This window comes from Sporobolomyces salmoneus (genome assembly GCF_050403485.1).
Source record: "Sporobolomyces salmoneus JCM6883 DNA, S_salmoneus_JCM6883_v1_ctg6, whole genome shotgun sequence".
NCBI lineage: Eukaryota > Fungi > Basidiomycota > Microbotryomycetes > Sporidiobolales > Sporidiobolaceae > Sporobolomyces > Sporobolomyces salmoneus.
This window is the reverse complement of record NW_027481157.1, coordinates 259,680-277,134: the sequence shown is the minus strand read 5'-3', so window position 1 is coordinate 277,134 and position 17,455 is coordinate 259,680. Positions and strand designations below refer to the sequence as shown.

Below are 17,455 nucleotides of genomic sequence, written 5' to 3'. Positions count from 1 at the left end.
TACCCTTATACACAACTTCGCTCGCTCTCCCTCCCCTATTGAAGGACTATGTTTCGTTTCCCCTGTCTTGCCCTCTCCGAAAATCTCCTTTCCCCTATTGTATGTTCCCCAACTATCTTCTCGCTTCTTCCTTCCCTTCTCCCTACCCGTGCATAGTCCTCCCCTTCTCCTCGTTTCTTTCCCGTTCTGTTTTGAGGTTTCCGACTATTCTTTTCCATTTCGAGCTTTTCCTATCCGTTTCTCTCGTTCGTTTTCTCGGCTCGCTATACTGTGCAATAACGTCCTACCTTCCTCATCTATGGCATTTGCGTGCGAGAGACATCCAGTCCATTGTTTTGTTTCGACGTCGACGCGATCATTCTCTTTCCATCCCCACTCAACGCCTTCTCTCCTGAAACACACACACAGCGAGTCGAGCACTTCAGATCTCGCTCAGATCAGCCCCGACACACGAAAGCCAGCATCTCGTCCCGCAAACGGTACCCTTTCTCGTCATCAATAACTCCCGGAACTCTGCGCTCTCCCCTCGCCTTCCTCCTCTGCTGATCGGTGCAGCACTTTGCCGACGACATGTCACGACCATACTTCGATCGTACACCCGAATTCCGCGCAGCGGTCGAATCTGCCGCGTTTCGAATCTCGTCAGCTTCTCCTTCTTCAGCTCAACAACCTCTACTACCACGGAATGAAGGCGCGAACAAAGCAGGAGGTCAGAGAAGCGAATTCGCGAGAATGGCGGCCAAGATTGGGAAAGACATTCAAGGGACGACGGGGAAACTCGAGAAACTGGCTCAACGTGAGTGTACTTCTTCTTGGTCCGCTTGCTGAGGGCGATTACTGACAGTCGCCGATGCTTCACAGTCGCGAAACGGAAAACGCTGTTCGACGATCGACCCGTCGAGATTAGCGTCAGTTTTCATTCTTTCGAATTTCTTCACGAGTTGCGAGAGATACTTAACCTCGTTTGTGATTCTTACGACTAACAGGAGCTCACCTATATCATCAAGCAAGATATCGCCGCGCTGAACCAACAAATCGCGCAACTGCAAACTTTCACCCAAACGAATCTCAATTCTGGAGCGGGTAGCAAACAAGTGAGCGAACACAACAAAAACGTCGTCACGATGCTACAGACAAAGTTGGCGGATACTACGATCGGGTTCAAGGATGTATTGGAGATTAGGACGCAGGTAAGCTTAACGTTTCACTCAGACATCTCCGATTGTCAGGTGCACAGAGCTGATTCGTCATGATTTCGTGCTCAATCGTAGAACATGAAAGCTTCTCGAGATCGAACAGAACAATTCACGTACTCTGGAGGAGCGAATCCTCGAGCTGCACCTCCTTCCGGTAAGTTTCTTCTTTTCTTTCGTTCAGTTCCTCCCTTCCAGCCGGATCTTCCTTGGATCGGTTCTGCCCCTCATCTCGATCCCCAAGCGACCCTCTTTCGAAATGACTTGATTCTGATTTGATTTTCGAAAACTCACACAAAGTCCTCCGTTCTCGCACCGCACCTTCAAACCCGCGTTCCCCTTACGACCCTCCTGCATCCGGTTCAACCTCCTCCCATCCATACCCTTCCAATTATACAGATTCACCTTTGTACCGACCTCCGACAACGAGCAACGCTTTGACAGCGGGAGAGAAGGGAAAAGGAAAAGCGACCTCGAATGGCGCTGGCGGAGACTTCTTGGCGCTTGATTTCGGTGCGCCGACAGACAGTCAGCTAGGAGCAGCAGAAGGAGGTTATATGCAGATGGAATTGGCTCAGCAACAAGGAGTTGTGAGCTTTCTCTTTTCCTGTTTGTCCCCTCTTTCGCTGGTGACTCACCCCTTTCGATGCACGCAGGATCAATACCTGTCGTCACGATCTACCGCTATCGAAACCATCGAATCGACCGTAGCTGAGCTTGGACAAATTTTCTCTCAACTCGCTCACATGGTCGCGGTACAAGGTGAACAAGTGACGAGGATCGACGCGGACACCGAAGATATCGCCGCGAACGTTACAGGAGCTCAATCGTATGTCTTTCTGCCATTTCGACCTCGAGTCGTAAGATCGAAACTGACCTGTTTCTCGCGCTCGACAGGGAATTGCTGAGATATTACGCGAGCGTATCTTCAAATCGATGGTTGATGCTAAAGGTGCGCTAATAGTTCAACGTGTCTCGCTCATAAACGTTCACGTTTGCTGACTTTCCTTTCGAATTCCTCAGGTTTTCGGAGTTTTGATCATATTCTTCCTCGTATTCGTCTTAGTCTCGTAGTCTTCTCTTTTGTTGTCTGTGGAAAGCCCCTTGCATAGCGTCTCATCGCACTCGCTTGCTTGCCCTTACCTTCTGCGAGATAAAAACTCGTTTGCGAGAAGTCTGAATTCGTCTCTCTCGCTGATGACCAGCCTCAGCCTACGTGTTCATCGGAAGCTCTCTTGTACAACTGTCGCACTAGCCTCGAAAATCAGTTGGCTTAAGAGCGATCCTCGCGTTCGAATTCTTCTTCTTCTCCTTCCTCCCACTCTTTCGCTTCGGACGGATCTCGCTCGTTCGGCACCTACGTCGGACTACAGTCATCGGGATCCTGCTCTTTTTCGCTTACGTGAAGCGATGCACACGACTCCTCGCGCGTTTCCTGGCCTGATTAGACACGTCCTGCAACTCTATAACGACCTCCTTTATTCACAACGCTCGGAACGTCGTCTGGCAAGAAAGCGAACTTTGTCGCTTCCCCGGTCCGGATGCCAACAGGAGCGAGGAGAAAGGTTCGTGCTTTGGAAGATTTCGGGGATTCAATCGATTCAGCAGCGCCGAAGTTTCTTTTCATCTGCCTCGCATGAATCGAAATGCTCGAAGATCTGCGCGGGAGAAGAACGGAAGGAGACGATGGAACGAGCGAGGGCAAAGGAGAGTTTCTTTCCTCCCGATTTGCATCTTTCAATCGTCGTCGACTTGTCTCTTCAGCTCACGCCCTTTGAGGCTATCACTCTCTCCGTCGTCGACATCTCACCTCTAGTCAATCTTTCAGGCTCTTTACCTGCGTCTACCCGATAGTATGAAGTCGGCCGTCGCGTTCTCCCTTCTCCTCGCCCTCGTCCCCTCCTCCACCGAAGCTATCAAACTCCCTCACTTTGGACGAATCGACGCAAATGACAACGACCTCGTTCAACGAGTCTTGAAGCAGGAGTATACTCACATTGTCGTTGGAGGTGGAAATGGTAAGTCGTCGATCTCGCTTTCGAACGGAAGAAAGAACGAAGCTGACTCCGTCTTGCCTCTGCAGCTGGTCTCGCCGTCGCCTCTCGACTATCAGAAGAGCCAACATTCTCGGTTCTCGTCCTCGAAGCCGGCACTTGGCAGCCGTTGACGCCTGGAGTCGTCGTTCCGGGTTTAGCTGGAACGACTTTCAACACCGACATCGATTGGGCTTTCTACACTCAGCCACAGGAGCACGCGAAGGGAAGGAGAGTATACTGGCCCCGGGGGAAGATCCTCGGCGGGAGTTCGGCGTTGAACTTTATGGCTTGTGAGTCAATATCCGTCTCTCTTCCTGGCGTGCGAAAACCCACGAATCGTCACTTTGATCAGGGACTCGAGGACACAAGTCAGATTACGATAGTTGGGACGCACTCGGTGCGAAAGGATGGAACTGGAACTCTCTCCTACCTTACTTCAAGAAGAGTGAAAAATTCTCGACTCCTTCCTCGAACAACCAAAACGCTCAACCCGTCTACGACGCGAGCGTTCACGGTACCTCAGGACCTGTTCAAATCTCCTTCTCGCCCTATATCTCGGATCAATTCACCGGGTTCTACGAAGGGATTCAGAAGATGGGAGTCTCTGTCGCGAATGACTTGAACGATGGAAAGATGGATGGAGTCGCATGGTCTCAATCGACGATCGGAAAAGGAGGACTCCTCAACGAGCGACGAGTTACTTCTCAAACTGCCTACAGTGAGCACGAAATCCTCGCCTCAGTCTAAACGAACAGCTCGCTGACTTCTCCGTTCTCTCGTTCGTCGCAGTCGATCCCATCTGGCTCACAAGGTCCAACTTGTGCGTCCTTCCAGGGATGCAAGCGACTCGTGTACTCTTCGATACAACGAACAAGGACAACGTGAAGGCGACGGGAGTCGAATTCACCTTTGCGAACATTACCACCGGGCATACCTTTTCAGCTGTAAGCCATCGTCTTTCATTCTCTTACCCTCCATTCAAGCGAGCTGACAGTCATTCCTCGTCGAATAGAGTGCTACTCGAGAAGTCATTCTCAGTGCCGGATCGATTCAAACCCCTCAACTTCTCGAATTGTCAGGAATCGGAGACGCTTCTTTCCTCGAGTCGAAGGGCATCAACTCGGTCGTCGACTTGCCTGGAGTAGGAGAGAACCTCGCCGACCATCCCGCAATCGTCGTCGTCGAAAAGCTCAAGGAAGGATCGAAGACGCTTGATGCAATCGGTGCGAACCCGATTCTTGCCGGCGCTGCTCTCGCCGAATGGGCACTCGGTAAAGGCAGTGAGTCAGATTCTCCACGCTTGGGTGTCTCCGTACCGACGCCTGATCTCCTCGTGCCCGAAACAGTCTTGACGCAAGAACTTTCGACTCTCGCTTACCTCGACTCGCAAACTCTCCTCAACGCGAGCGATCACTCTCGTGCTCTCACGATGATGAACAGGCTTAAAAGCTCGAGCAATATTCCTACTGCGCAAGTCGAGCAACAAATCGCTCAGGTCAAAGCTGGATCTCCGATCATGGAGTTCCTTGCGATCAACGTCTAGTGAGTCGACTTCCCCTCCTCCCTCTCGCGATCGCGTCTTCCGTGTGCTGACCGCCTGGTGTTGACCTTACAGCTTCGGAGCTAATGCTGCTGGCGAACCCAACGTTCCTTACCTCTCTCTCGCCGCTTGCGCACAGGTAAGGTATTCCTCTCCGGCCGTGACTGAAACGAATTGAGCCTATACTGATCCACATCTTTGTATGTAGAAATCGTTCTCTCGCGGCTCTATTCACATCGCTTCGAACGATCCCAAAGCTTACCCCAACATTGATCCTCAATGTAAGCTCTACCTCCCGGTCTTCTTCTGTGGATCACGCTGACCCGTCTTCTCCTTCTCGCAGACCTTCAAGCCGATATCGACAAATTCTACTTGATGCGAGCTGCTCAATTCCTTCGCGAGCTCGCAAAAACCGACGCTCTCTCGCAATACATCGATTCGGAAGCCGAACCTGGACCTGAAGTTCAATCTGAACAACAGCTCGAAGATTGGATCGAAAACGTCGTTCGTACCGAGTGAGTCCAAATCTACTCTCCTCCGACTGCGCGCGAAATTGACCCTGACTCGCGTGTCGCAGATACCACCCGATCGGGACCGCCAAGATGGGAGCCCGTAACGATCAAGGAGTCGTCGACGAGAACTTGATCGTTCATGGTACATCGAACCTCCGCGTTGTCGACCTTTCAGTTATGCCGATGCACGTTTCGACTCACGTAAGCTATTTCCTCTGCCTTCTTTGTCCCTCTCGCTGGGCGAAACTGACATCTTATGATCTCTACAGCCTCAATCGACCGCTTACGCAATTGCAGAGAAAGCAGCTGATCTCATGCGACAAAAAGCTTGATCCGATTTCTCCTTTCTCTCGCCTTTCACTCCTAGATATCTCTTGCTCTCTCGTTTACTCACGCTCACACCGCAACTAGCCGTTTCTCGCAACCTTTATAATTACGTAGGATACCCAACTGCTCAATTCGTTCTATTTATTCACACCTTTTTCTTTCTATATCTCCCTCTCGTTACTGTCTGTGAATGCAAGATTTCAGCTCCAGATGTTCTATCGAAGCAAGATCTCGGATTGAGTCGCAACCTAAGCTTTCCGCTCAATGTGTCGACAAACAGGATTCGAGGTCGCTTTCTCTTTGCCGAGCATCAATCACTCCGACTGCGAATCCTTTACTTCGAGGCGAGGCGTGTTGTTGGATGGTCGTCGAAGCTTGCTGAATCTGCTTCAGTGAAGCCGCTCGAAAGACGGTCAAAGCGCAAGTTTGCAAAATAAAGGTCTTTGAATCAATCGACGATACCAATTGTAGATGGAAGAAGAAAGGAGTTATACAGTTGAACGAAGAGAGATCAAGCTTGAGAATGTCTACTGAGAGTGCCGAGATGACCATAATCTCGAAGCAATGTCGAAGATCTCTTGCTTTTCCTCCTCCGAATCGATTTGAAGCTCGCTGTAAAACTCTTTCAGCTCCGAGCAGTCGGAACCGGGACAATCGTGACTCTCGGCGTTGCCGAAGTCGATGAATTTGGGTAATGACCCTGGCTTGCGGACGACATTCCTAGCCTCCAAGTCACCGTGCAAAACTCCGTGTCGGTGAATCAAGTTGATACCGACGGCGAGATGTTTCCTGTCGACGTCAGATGCGAGTTCAGCAACGTCACGCTATAGCCTAAGACAGAGGACTCACTTTGCTTCTGCTTCGAGCTCGGCAAAACTGTCGACAGGCTCTCCCCAATCCTCCAGAACAGTGACGACGCTGTCATACTCCCGTTCTTCATTCTCGGCGAAATAGATCAGTCGAACAATGTAACGTCGAAGGATTGGCGTCGAAAGCTGATCCGAGAGAAGGGTTGCCTCGTTGAACGCTCCATCCGATCCGTCTTCCCTGTAGCGATTCGTTTTGAAGTCGACGCCCCAAACAGAAGCAAACTTGACAACGAGAGGGAGAGAAGGTGTAATTGGTCGATAAACGTCTGAAGTGAGTCCTCGAGCGAAGCGTTTGGCGAGAATGATCGTTCGAGGAAGTTGTACTCCGACTGCTTCGCTGGTGAACTTGGTTCGAGCGCAGAAGTGGGCGGATGGTGCGCCGTCCACGAACTCGAAGGTAATCTGGTGGCGAGAGTGTAAGAAGATCAACTCGAATCGACAAGCTCGAGAAAGAGTCAGAAGGGCTTACTGGAGAATCAGCAACGCGTTCCTCTTCCTTCGGTGAGCACTTGCAACCGATATTCTCCATCGCCAGAGAGCCGTGTCCACTCATCGATCCTTCGTACTTCTTGAGCAGTTCTTCGGCTTCTTCGAGCGTCGAGCGATATTCGTTGTCGATGTCTTTGAAGGCGTCCTTGCAGTGGAGACAGATCATGATTTGGAGGAGCTCTGTCTTGTCTTCTGTGCCTTGAACGTCACTCCAGTCCTTCAGCTTCGCCAGGTATTCCTCTGTCGGCTCTAACCCGTGAGGCATCGTCTTTCGAAAGTCGTCACGAAACTTGAACCGTTCGAGAGGTCCGATGAGAATGTCGTATTGAGTATCGCCGTATTCGTTTCGCCCCGCCGACCCAGCGATTTCGCAAGATTGTCCGATTTGAAATGAAGCTGAGTCGAAGAAAATGAAGAACTTGCAATCGTGCTCCATCGCAGCCGCCGTGATCTACGCGACGGGACCATCAGTAAAGGAGACTCAGAGCAAGTGAAGACGCAAAAACTGACCTTGACCAAGCGAGCTGCCGAGTCAGAGTCCCATCCACGATTTCCGCGAACGAGGTCGTCCCCTGAGAAAATACCTCGTAGCTCCTCGTGGCGCGGGTAGGGTTCCGACAAGATAGAGTGGAGTTTCGAAGCGAATCCTTCGTTCAACATGGTCGATCCGATGCCCGTAGAATCCAGAACGACGGCAGTGCGCTCCGTGAACGTCCCTCCGTCCAATGATGTGTGAACTGTAATCGTATCATTCGGCTTGTACTTTGGATGTCCGTCCAAAACGCTCGTTCTCGTCGGAGTCGGCTCTCCGAACGCTCGATCGAAAAGGGGTAAGATGTCGCGAATGAGATCGGTGAGCAAAGTAAGTCTCCCGTAAGTTTCGATGTCGCGCGTGTAGATCCGCCACATGTGAGGGTCCTTGTCGAGTCGCCTTCGATAATATCCTGGGAAGTGGTCTATCGGCTCCTCCTTGAGCGTCTCCAAAGTAGACTTCTTCGAGTTGAAGAAATCGTCGGCTTTTGCTTGAAGTTGCGAGTTCAAGGTCGGAGCGAAGACGATATTCCGTATCCGTTTGACACATGAGTGATAGGCATGGTTGATCTTCAACCTCTCCGGAGCTGTGTAGCCTGCATTGAGCGATTCCGGATAACAATCAAGGGGATTAAGCGGGTTTGGGAAGAATTCGTGCTGAAGTCGGTCCCAAAACGATGGTTCGGAGGGTGGAGCCGGTGCAGAATCTGAGATAGTCGTATTCGTTCGAGAAAGGAGACTCTGCTGAGCAGGTGGAGTGATGGAGTGAGAGGGAGGGCAAGTCGAGGGAACGGCGGAGGACAGAGGCGGATCAGAGCTGGGAAGACTCGGGTGCTCGTCGTTGAGGTCGTTGTTTGTCATCGTGCGTTGAGGTCGAGTGTGATGAAAGGAGAGAGAGGGAAATTTCTTCGCTCGCGAAAATGCCTCTTGTGAAAAATAACGCATTTGAAATGGCCGACTACAAAATGAAACTCGAATAAGAGAATGCCCTCGCGCTGTAGAGTCTGTTCTCCTCTTTCGCCTCTCTCTCCACCGTTTCGACTTGCCGCAAGCTCTCAATCGCAGATAATATTCCGAACATGCTATTCTCCATATGCCGACCCTAATACTCCTGCTCCGACGCTCTCAACTCGGAGAAACCACTAACTTAGATGTAGATTCAACACCGTCTGTTCTTCTCCTCTTCGCGATCTTCGGATGCGCTTGTCATGGCCGATGAACGATGAGTCAAAAGTCATGCTGCTCCGGCTTGATTCGGGGCTAAAAGTGGGCGAACGAGGGTTTCCTTCCTTCCTCTCACTCGACTTTCTCAACACTCCGCCTGATTCCTCTCTCTCTATATCAAAGTGAGTCCTCAGAACACATACAGAGCTGCCAGGAGAGTGAACTGATTCAACCCACCCTTCTTCTCTCCATCCTCGCTTCTGATTCGTCCGTTCATTGCAGATGAAATTCTCTGCTACTCTTCTCTCGCTCTTTGCGCTTCCTGTCGCACTCGCCCACTTCACGTTAGACTAGTAAGCTTCCGACTCTCGCGATCACAAAGGAGAGGATGTCAAGAATGATAATTGATGTTTTCTCCCTCTCTCCCCCTCCCCAACAGCCCTCAAACCCGTGGTTTCGATGAGGATCTCGAACCTCGTGAGTACCTCTTATTGATCCCGTCTTTCTTGTAACGTCTGCGCTAACACCGCATGGCACAACCTTTGTCTCCAGAATTCTGCGGAGGATTCAACTCTCCTTCCTCCTCTCGCACTCCCTTCCCTCTCTCGGGTCAAGGTTCAATCCTCATCGATTCTCACCACCCCACGGCTCAAGTCGCCGTCCTGATTTCGTTCGACGAGAACCCTACTTCGATCGAACAATTCACGAAACTCTCGAATGGAACGTCTTACGGGCTTTTGCAGAACTTTGAGACGCTCAACAGCGAGGGAGAGGTAAATTCGCTGTTCGAATGCTGCTTCCCATCGGCACTGACCCGAATCGATTCATCGCAGTACTGTCTCTCGGTCGATGTCGCATCTCTTAACCTAGGTGCCGTCAACGGTACTCCCGCTACCATCCAGTAAGTTACTCAAACACGCCTGAAACTCGCAAAAGCCGTTTGTGACACTGACCAACCCATTCTCTCTTGCAGAGTCGAATTCAACGGAGGAGACGGTACCCTGTTCCAATGTTCCGACGTCGTCCTCGTTTCCGACTACTCGACCCCTTCGAACGTCACTTCCGAGTGTCAAGACGCGAAAAAGGTCTCCTCGTCCTCTTCCAACGCATCTTCAACTTCTTCCGGATCTCCTTCGCCAACCGCGAGCGGATCTAATGGATCCTCTCCCTCGGGCACTTCGGGAGCTGGGAAGATTGGAGTTGCTGCTAGTGGGTTCTTGGGAGTTGTTGGAATTGTCGCTCTTGCACTCTAAACCGAAGAGTTGGTCGTAGCTTTCTCTCCTTTGCTTTCAATCGTGTCTCTTCCGCTTGCTCCTTCGCAATCAAACCTATCACCGCTCCCTCCTTACAGAACCCGATCGCAGTAGCAGTCCTGGCAGAGTGGAAGCCTCAAATGAACGGGCCCGATCAGTCTGCGTACGAAAAGATTGCTTTACAACAACAAGATACTACGTTCTTACTCGTCCACCCTTCTACCTGAAGACACCTGACGACGGGGAAACTCTCCTCGAGAGCCCGCCGTTCATTCCGGTTTGAATCCCGCGTGGAATGCTTTCGCTTTCGCTTCAGCTATTTCCGGAGTTGATTCAGGTAGTTGCCCGATGGGTCTCGCTGCGCTTTCCCAAACCGGAACATGAGTCACCTGAGCGAATGCTCGAGGGGTAGATTGATCTGGCTTACCGGGAGATTCAGCCCATTCGGTCAAACTTGGGACGATCGTTCCGGCTCCGACGACTGCTCCATCTTGAATCTTGCAATAGTCTTTCAGGATCGATAGTGGACCCTACTCACGCGCCAATGTCATTGCTCAGTCAGCGAATAGCTTCCAGTCGGAACAGAAGCGTGAGAGAAGGCTCGGTGCTTACGATGATACAGTTCTTTCCGATTTCTACACCGGTACCTATTGAAGCTGCTTCGACAACCGACGAAGAACCTATTGTGACGTAGTCTCCAATCTTCATGGGGTAGTAGGAGAATACTCTGCTCGGAGCGGAAGAGAGGGACAGAAAAGGAAAGAATCAGCTCAAACACCTCGCGACGACCGGACCAGAGTCGTCATAGGGGAAGATCCGTAGAGGAGGGAAGAGACTGACCCTTTGTACGTCTTGTAACACGGTCTCAACACCGTAGACTCTCCTACGAAACAATACTTCCCCATCGCGATCACTACCGTTCCTCCTCCTCCCCCACTCGCGCTCGAACTCGCTCCAGTTCTCCTCAAGTCTCCACGCAAGACACAATTGGGGGAAAGGATCGATTTGCCCGAAAGGACGATGTTCTGAGAGCCGTGAATCGACGCTTGACGGGATACGATATTACCCGTTTCGGTTTGGATGTAGGGGGAGGGCGCGGCTCGGGAACCGGTTGAGCGGGACATGCTCTCGGGTGGGTATCTACATGGGAGGAAGAAGAGATGAAAGAGAGGGAGGGGTCAGCGAAGAGTCGGAGAGAGGAACGAGCTGTTATCTCCCGAGAGAAGACGCAAACTCTTTCAGCTTCTGTAAAACCACTTTGTATGGCCTCCAAGCCGCTCAGCACCCGTCCTTGCCCTCGATAAGGTCGCGGATCGATCGTTCAACCCATTTCCATCTTCTCCCTCTTCCTCAGCGTTCAGAGTCACGGGTGGCTGGGCGGGTAGCCCAAGGGCCTCTTGGGAGATTACGGAACTCACTAGATGCGAAGGCGGCTGTTCAATCGGGTTGAGACGCGAGAGAGATGTAGTTTCGAAGTCGAGAGGGGAGCCAACTAAGCTGATCGAAGGTCGCTGCTACTACGCTTGGATCGATGGCGCGGTCTTAACGAGGTTGTATTTGGCGGTTCGAAGAGGGGAGAGACACTGTGATGAGCCAGAGGAAAACCAGGAGTGAGCCAGATTTCGCAAACGGGTCTCTCGCAACTCGACCGCGAATCATCTCAGCTCTCGTTCAGCTGCATGGCGTACGAATATAGTGAAATCAATTCCAACAAGCGGCAGTGATCTAAAGGTGTTCCGCTCCATGATGACCTGCACCAAGTAAAAGCGCTACAAATCTTCCAAACGCGAGTTCTCCTACCGTCAACCCTACCATAATCGCTATAAAGAACCACGCGGAATAGCTCATCACGGCGAGCATGAGTAGATACGCGATGAAAGATTGAAGGGCGAAGAGAATTGAACGGGGGAGATCGATTGAAAGGTAGAACGGAGGGGTGAAGGGAGGGAGATGCTGACTCGAAGGAGACGAGGAGGTGGGAGAGCCGGACGAGGTAGTCGTCGGAGGAAGGACTGGGAGAGTCGAGACGAGATCGGGAGAAGGGGGAGAGGAAGAAGAAGTTTTGGCTTCATTCGATGAGTCGACGGGGGCTGAGGAGGGTGATGGACGAGAGGAGAGGAGGTATTGCTGTCGTAATGATCTTGCCCAGGCTACTTCAGCGCAAGACTTGACCGCCGCGAGGAATCGAGAGAGAATTGCGAGGAAGAATAGGCCTAAACAGGCCCCGAATGTCGATCCGGGCGAGGTTGGAGTCCAAGAGGAGAACCAGAGGTTCGATGCACCGAGTCTACGCGAATCGAAAGAGTCAGTCTCGCGATGAATGGGATGAAAGGCAAGGCAAAACGAACGAAGTCGTGAAATAGGTAGACATCATCATCACGCTCGTGGAATTGCTTTGTCCCATGTTCATTCCGCCCATATCCATTCCATCATGACCAGCATGACGAGGTAAAAGATGCTTCAGAGTATCCATCGTTCGAGGTTTCAGTCGGAGCTCGTGTGGAGGCGATTGAGAGTTGCAGTGGACGTCCGAGGAAGCTTATAGGGGTTCCGAGAGCGTGCAGGTATATCTCGTGTGCTCAGAAGGCACTTTCGAGCGTATTCGACGAGTTAAGCTGGTGTGACGGAGCGAAAGAGATGAACTCCACTTTCTTCCTCCTCCACTTCACTGCGACCCGACGACCCTCTCACAGACCCGTCAGTAGCTTACTACAGTGCTGCTACATATTCCGGAGCAAGTCAGGGCCATCTAGAGCGAAATTCTTCGACAACTTCGGCATCGGTACGAACCTCTTTAGAACGGCAGTAGAGTGAGGAAGGAGGAGGCATGTCTGTCTGTTTCGACTCGCATGGGATTCCTATCCCTTGTGGAACTGGTTGGACCGGTACGTCGACTTCTCTTCCGATACATTTGAGGCTCGAGCTAATCCCACCTCCTTACCCTCTTCGCCCTCTCGCAATCAGTCTACAATTCTTACAAGACCGATCCACGCTACCAGAAGTACCTGACGATCGCCTGGACCGCTACAATTGCCGTCGTGTTCGTTTTCACCGTTCCTTCAATCGCGAAATTCTTTTTCCGAGGTGGATTCGGTCGATCGTTCGGGAGATGGCAAGGCCTGTTTGGAGTTTACGACGATTCAATGACGAAAGGATACAACTCGCTGCATGACGACGACGTTCCCCCTTCATCAAGACCCTCTGTCAAGCCGAAACATTCAACCTTTCGAAAACCTTTCCTCGCAATCTTAGCTCTCTCCCGCTCACTCACCCGTTCCGCCTTCAAGCTACCATTCTCCTCACATCACTCCTCTCTCTCGACTGGTCACTTCCTCTTCCTCCTCCTCATCCCCCTCTTCATCTTCGTGACTCTCTTCCCCGAATCCCAACTCGCAGAAAACCCGAACCGGTTCGGATTCCTCGCTCTCGCCTGTATACCGCCTCTCTTCGTCCTGAGCAGTAAGAATGGAGCGATAAGCTTGTTGTTGGGCAGAAGTTGGATCGCCGTGAACTTTCTGCATCGTTGGATTGGGAGAGCGATTTTATTGTTGGTCGTTTGCCATTTCGGTTTGTGGAGTGCACAGGTGAGTTTGTCTCTACGTTCATCTCAGCTACAGACTGATGGACTACGGGGCTCTTCGCATTTAGTGGGCACGAGCTGGACGACTGAACGAATTCCTCTCAAGCTCAAAAGAACGTCGAGGAATCGGAGCATTCGCCTTCCTCCTCCTCATCACCATCTCCTCCCTTCCCCGATTCCGTCGATTCTCCTACCCTCTCTTCTTCACCCTCCACTACGTCTCGATTCTCGGATTCCTCGTCTTCCTGAACCAACACACGATCTATGCGAGAGGTTGGGCCACTTGGTCCGTCGTTGGGATCTATGCGGTTGATATTGTAGGGAGGATCGCGAGTATGAGGATTAGATGGGTCGAGGTTGAACCGCTTGAAGGGGGAATGACGAAAGTCATGATGAAAGGAGTCAAGGGGGGTTGGATCGGTGGTCAGACGATCGATTTGAGGTTATTCTTCGTTCCTCCAACGGCTCCTTCACAGGCGCTCGTCAAAGGAGGAGTCAGGAAAGGGGTGAGGAATGTTTATCGATCCCTCAAGGCTGCGATCAGACCTTTCGAATCCCATCCCTTCTCGGTCGCGACGGCTTCGCCTACCTCCGGAGGCGGAACGATTCTCGGCAAGAATGAGCCAGAGGGCGAACGAGGGATCGAACTCTACATGAAGTCTTGCGGAAAAGGCACCTGGACCGACGATCTATATCGATTCACTCGTGCTTCTTCATCTCCTACCTCATACGAATCGGTCTCAACGTCTCCGACGCGAACGATCCCGCCCAAAGCCCCGACGAGAACTCACGTTCTCGCTCTCTTCTTCGGACCTTACGCTTCGACCCTCTCAACCTATTCGACTCCCGAACTCTTCGAAGAGAAAGAAACTGTCTCTTTGTTCGCAGGTGGAAGCGGAATGAGTTTCGTGATGGGAGTACTGGAGGATTTGGTCGGTAGGAGGTTGAAGAAAGGGAAACGAGGTCAAGTTGAAGTCACCTGGGTCGTCAGAGAACAGGGTAAGAACTGTCGTCTCTCTTTTCAACCGCTTGAAGAGACTCACATTCGTCTTCGCGTAGCCCACGTCTCGTGGTTCCTTCCGAGATTGAACTCCTTACTCTCCTCGATTCCCCCCTCTTCACCTCTTTCTGTCTCCCTCCAGATCCACGTCGCTTCTCCCTCCTCTGTTTCATCAACCTCGCTCCCTCTCCCACCTCACACGGCTCTCTCCTTCTCCCGTCCCCATCTCCCTTCCCTCCTCAACGATCAGCTCTCCCGAACCCTCTCCCCATGCAGTCATTGTTACCCCGTCTGTAAATGCGGAGAGACGAACGTCGAAGGAGTTTGTGCGAACGAAGAGGAGGAATGTGTGGGCAGTTGTGGAGGGATCGGGAATGGGACGGAATTATTGTTCGATACGAGAGGAGGAGGAGGAGCGGGTTCGGAAGGATTTGTTGGCGGAAAGAGCGAGAAACGAGGGGAGGACATTGAAGAGGAGAACGGGAAGAGCAAGAGCTGTTGTTGTCGACCAAAGTCAACCGTGGGAGGGCAGGAGATCGAGGTAGAGGAAAAGAAGAAATCGGGAGGTTGTTGTTCTTCTTCCGAGTCAAAGGAAGCTCGAGGTTGTTGTTCGACTCGATATCCTCCTTCGGTGACTCAGAACAGCGTGAGGGAAGCTCCGACGCCGTTGAAGGTTAGGAACGGAGGATGGTCGATCGTCGTTTGCGGACCAAGTCGAATGACCGTGAGTCGCTCTCTTCCCCTCAGCTTTCGCTGTCGGAATCTATCGTGCTCACTCCGTCCGATACCTTGGACAGGGTGAACTGAGAAACGCAGTTGCGAGAATACCGATCGCGAAACAGGTCAGAGTTGGAGGAATCGACTTGCATGTAGAGCAATACGGAATCTGAGTGCACAACTAGAATAAACTGCAGTCGTTCTCTCCTCCATTTGAGAGAGAGAAGCAGATCGTTTCTAACCGAGAGAAATTGTGACTTCAAGGGATATTGCACTTCTCGTTACATTTGCGAAAACCAACTATCGATTCTGTACAGACTTTGGCTTCTTGACTCGTACTCTTAAGAGGCGATCTTAATCGTCTTGGTTGTTGGCTCCAGCTTCATGTTTCTCCCAATCGAGGTAAGATCCCTCGTAATTCCTGACCCTGTAGAACGTGGTAAAGCAGATGAGCTATCAGCCTTTCGTACTCTTGCAGTACCTGCGATAGGGTAGCGACGTACAGCTTGTATCCAGCCCTCTTGGCGAGATCCATAGCAGTGTTACCCCTGATTCCAGCTCGACAATAAAAGATCATGGGTTGTTGTTTCGTAGGCTTGTGGAAACCGTGAACTCGAGTGAAATCACCTAGTACCACGTGAAGACGGTTTCGTGTCAGTGACGTACGTAGGGTAGCTGAGAGGACGTTGAAGAGCGAAGAAGAGACTCACCTTCGTCCATCGAGAGAGCTTTTTCGAAAGTACTCATAGGCAAGTTGACGGATGAAGGGATGTTGCCGAGTACGACCTCGGACGGTTCACGAACATCTGCGGTGGAAGAGAGCAGCGGGTGAGCCAATGTGAAGGGGAAGAAAGAAGAAATAACGAGGGAAAAGACGTACCGATCACGAGGATCTTCTACTCGTTTCATGGGATACCGCTCTAGAAGTCAGTGACTGACCTCCCGATACGAAATGAGCTAGCGGACTCACGTTATCAGGCGATTGAGTGATCGGTTTCAATTCGTCATAAGTAACGACTTCCCCTTTCTTCCATTTCGGATCATCCGCGACAGGAGAGTACCTCCACTGGGCCAATGTCGACGAGAAAGGTCGGACTGTCGAGACGGAAGAGCGGAAGAGGATGGAAGGAGCGGACGAGTGGGGAACGGATTTGAGGGAGAGGGGTCGAGCGAGGGCGCGGGTCGATTGACGGAGGGTAGGGAGAGCACGAGTGAATGACATGGTGTTGGTTGGACTGGTTCGGGGTGAAGTGGAGGAGGAAAAGAGACTCAAAGAATCTCTCGACTCTTGAGATCTGCTTCTCTCCATCACTCATCGCCAGTCTCGGATGAACGCTTGGGACTATACCAAACATCGATAGGAGCTGGGCCAACCCTTTGTCGACGGTCGAAGAGGCTCACTACTCATCGAATCGCCTCTGCTTCTTTCCATCTTGATGAAGACGCTTACCGCACTCTACAACTCTCGCAAGCACTCGAACCAGCCCTGAAGTATGACTACGGCTTCTCAACACCTCTTCTCGAAGTCTGCGCTCTTCCCTTGTCGATCTCGCCTGTTGCGACCCTATCAGCTCTCTTCCCCCTCCTCCCCTACCCTCCAGCAACCGCGAGGAGGAAGGGATAACCGACGGACGTGATTACTATTCGAATAAACTTAGACTCGGAACCGAGGCAACGCTCACGAGCAGGTCTAAAAATCTGATCGATAACAAAATCCTGAATGATCCGATTCTTCAGCTGTATTGTTCGAAAGAGGGAGCGAGGCATATGAGCTAGGACCAAAGGTACAGTCGTCTACCTCTCTTTCTTCCGCAGTCGGTCTCTTTACCGCCGCGAAACCTCCATCGTTTGATCGTTCTTTTCACCCAGACCCGGGTTCTTTCAACCTCAAAGCTCTTCCCTTCAAGCATCGATCCTCTACTGCAGTCGACTCAGTAGGCTCGTACTCGGTGGCGTATTTGATGCGGTTGAGGTCCTTGAGGAAGTGAAGGAAACGTGTCCGTTCGAATTGTATCTGTGAATTCTCCTTGAAAGAGACGCAGTTCGTTTACCTCGCCCTTGATCGAGAGACTGCTCCAGCGCTCAAGCCTACTTTGCGCGAGAAGCCGGGTCGTCGAGTCAACGCCGCAAGCAGGAAGAGAGCGTGCAGAATCAAAACGGCAACTGCAGACAACGTCCAGGAAGCGGTCTGCGGAAGTACAAGCTCTCTACCTCCTCGCGCAGGTACGTTTGGTGGAATAGGTT

At 51.7% G+C, this 17,455-nt stretch overlaps 8 protein-coding genes across 8 annotated transcripts; 4 read left to right on the top strand and 4 right to left on the bottom strand.

Moving 5' to 3' along the window:
- Positions 1-570: 570 nt before the first annotated feature.
- On the top strand, positions 571-2,267 carry SED5 (t-SNARE syntaxin; the record flags this gene model as incomplete). Its single annotated transcript, XM_076629679.1, has 8 exons — positions 571-796; positions 862-908; positions 987-1,190; positions 1,272-1,350; positions 1,593-1,783; positions 1,850-2,022; positions 2,091-2,145; positions 2,217-2,267. The coding sequence occupies 8 exons, from the start codon at positions 571-573 to the stop codon at positions 2,265-2,267; spliced, it is 1,026 nt and encodes a 341-aa protein (XP_076490306.1).
- A 781-nt stretch (positions 2,268-3,048) lies between these two features.
- Positions 3,049-5,613, top strand: JCM6883_006657 (GMC family oxidoreductase; the record flags this gene model as incomplete). Its single annotated transcript, XM_076629678.1, has 11 exons — positions 3,049-3,211; positions 3,277-3,519; positions 3,582-3,947; positions 4,019-4,173; positions 4,242-4,509; positions 4,576-4,771; positions 4,845-4,908; positions 4,978-5,050; positions 5,113-5,284; positions 5,347-5,482; positions 5,551-5,613. 11 exons carry the CDS (start codon positions 3,049-3,051, stop codon positions 5,611-5,613), a joined length of 1,899 nt encoding a protein of 632 aa, XP_076490305.1.
- A 522-nt stretch (positions 5,614-6,135) lies between these two features.
- JCM6883_006656 (uncharacterized protein) lies at positions 6,136-8,358 on the bottom strand (the record flags this gene model as incomplete). Its single annotated transcript, XM_076629677.1, has 4 exons — positions 6,136-6,397; positions 6,458-6,879; positions 6,947-7,417; positions 7,477-8,358. The coding sequence occupies 4 exons, from the start codon at positions 8,356-8,358 to the stop codon at positions 6,136-6,138; spliced, it is 2,037 nt and encodes a 678-aa protein (XP_076490304.1).
- A 585-nt stretch (positions 8,359-8,943) lies between these two features.
- JCM6883_006655 (uncharacterized protein) lies at positions 8,944-9,914 on the top strand (the record flags this gene model as incomplete). The annotated part of the gene is made up of 5 exons (XM_076629676.1): positions 8,944-9,014; positions 9,101-9,138; positions 9,214-9,434; positions 9,495-9,562; positions 9,635-9,914. The coding sequence occupies 5 exons, from the start codon at positions 8,944-8,946 to the stop codon at positions 9,912-9,914; spliced, it is 678 nt and encodes a 225-aa protein (XP_076490303.1).
- A 269-nt stretch (positions 9,915-10,183) lies between these two features.
- JCM6883_006654 (dynactin subunit 5) lies at positions 10,184-11,038 on the bottom strand (the record flags this gene model as incomplete). Its single annotated transcript, XM_076629675.1, has 4 exons — positions 10,184-10,272; positions 10,342-10,444; positions 10,527-10,641; positions 10,755-11,038. The coding sequence occupies 4 exons, from the start codon at positions 11,036-11,038 to the stop codon at positions 10,184-10,186; spliced, it is 591 nt and encodes a 196-aa protein (XP_076490302.1).
- A 601-nt stretch (positions 11,039-11,639) lies between these two features.
- JCM6883_006653 (copper transporter family protein) lies at positions 11,640-12,387 on the bottom strand (the record flags this gene model as incomplete). The annotated part of the gene is made up of 2 exons (XM_076629674.1): positions 11,640-12,201; positions 12,263-12,387. 2 exons carry the CDS (start codon positions 12,385-12,387, stop codon positions 11,640-11,642), a joined length of 687 nt encoding a protein of 228 aa, XP_076490301.1.
- Positions 12,388-12,741: 354 nt separating this feature from the next.
- On the top strand, positions 12,742-15,384 carry JCM6883_006652 (ferric reductase family protein; the record flags this gene model as incomplete). Its single annotated transcript, XM_076629673.1, has 5 exons — positions 12,742-12,799; positions 12,879-13,498; positions 13,563-14,493; positions 14,554-15,218; positions 15,292-15,384. The coding sequence occupies 5 exons, from the start codon at positions 12,742-12,744 to the stop codon at positions 15,382-15,384; spliced, it is 2,367 nt and encodes a 788-aa protein (XP_076490300.1).
- A 181-nt stretch (positions 15,385-15,565) lies between these two features.
- JCM6883_006651 (uncharacterized protein) lies at positions 15,566-16,433 on the bottom strand (the record flags this gene model as incomplete). The annotated part of the gene is made up of 5 exons (XM_076629672.1): positions 15,566-15,638; positions 15,715-15,838; positions 15,922-16,017; positions 16,092-16,107; positions 16,182-16,433. 5 exons carry the CDS (start codon positions 16,431-16,433, stop codon positions 15,566-15,568), a joined length of 561 nt encoding a protein of 186 aa, XP_076490299.1.
- Between the last annotated feature and the right edge of the window lie 1,022 nt (positions 16,434-17,455).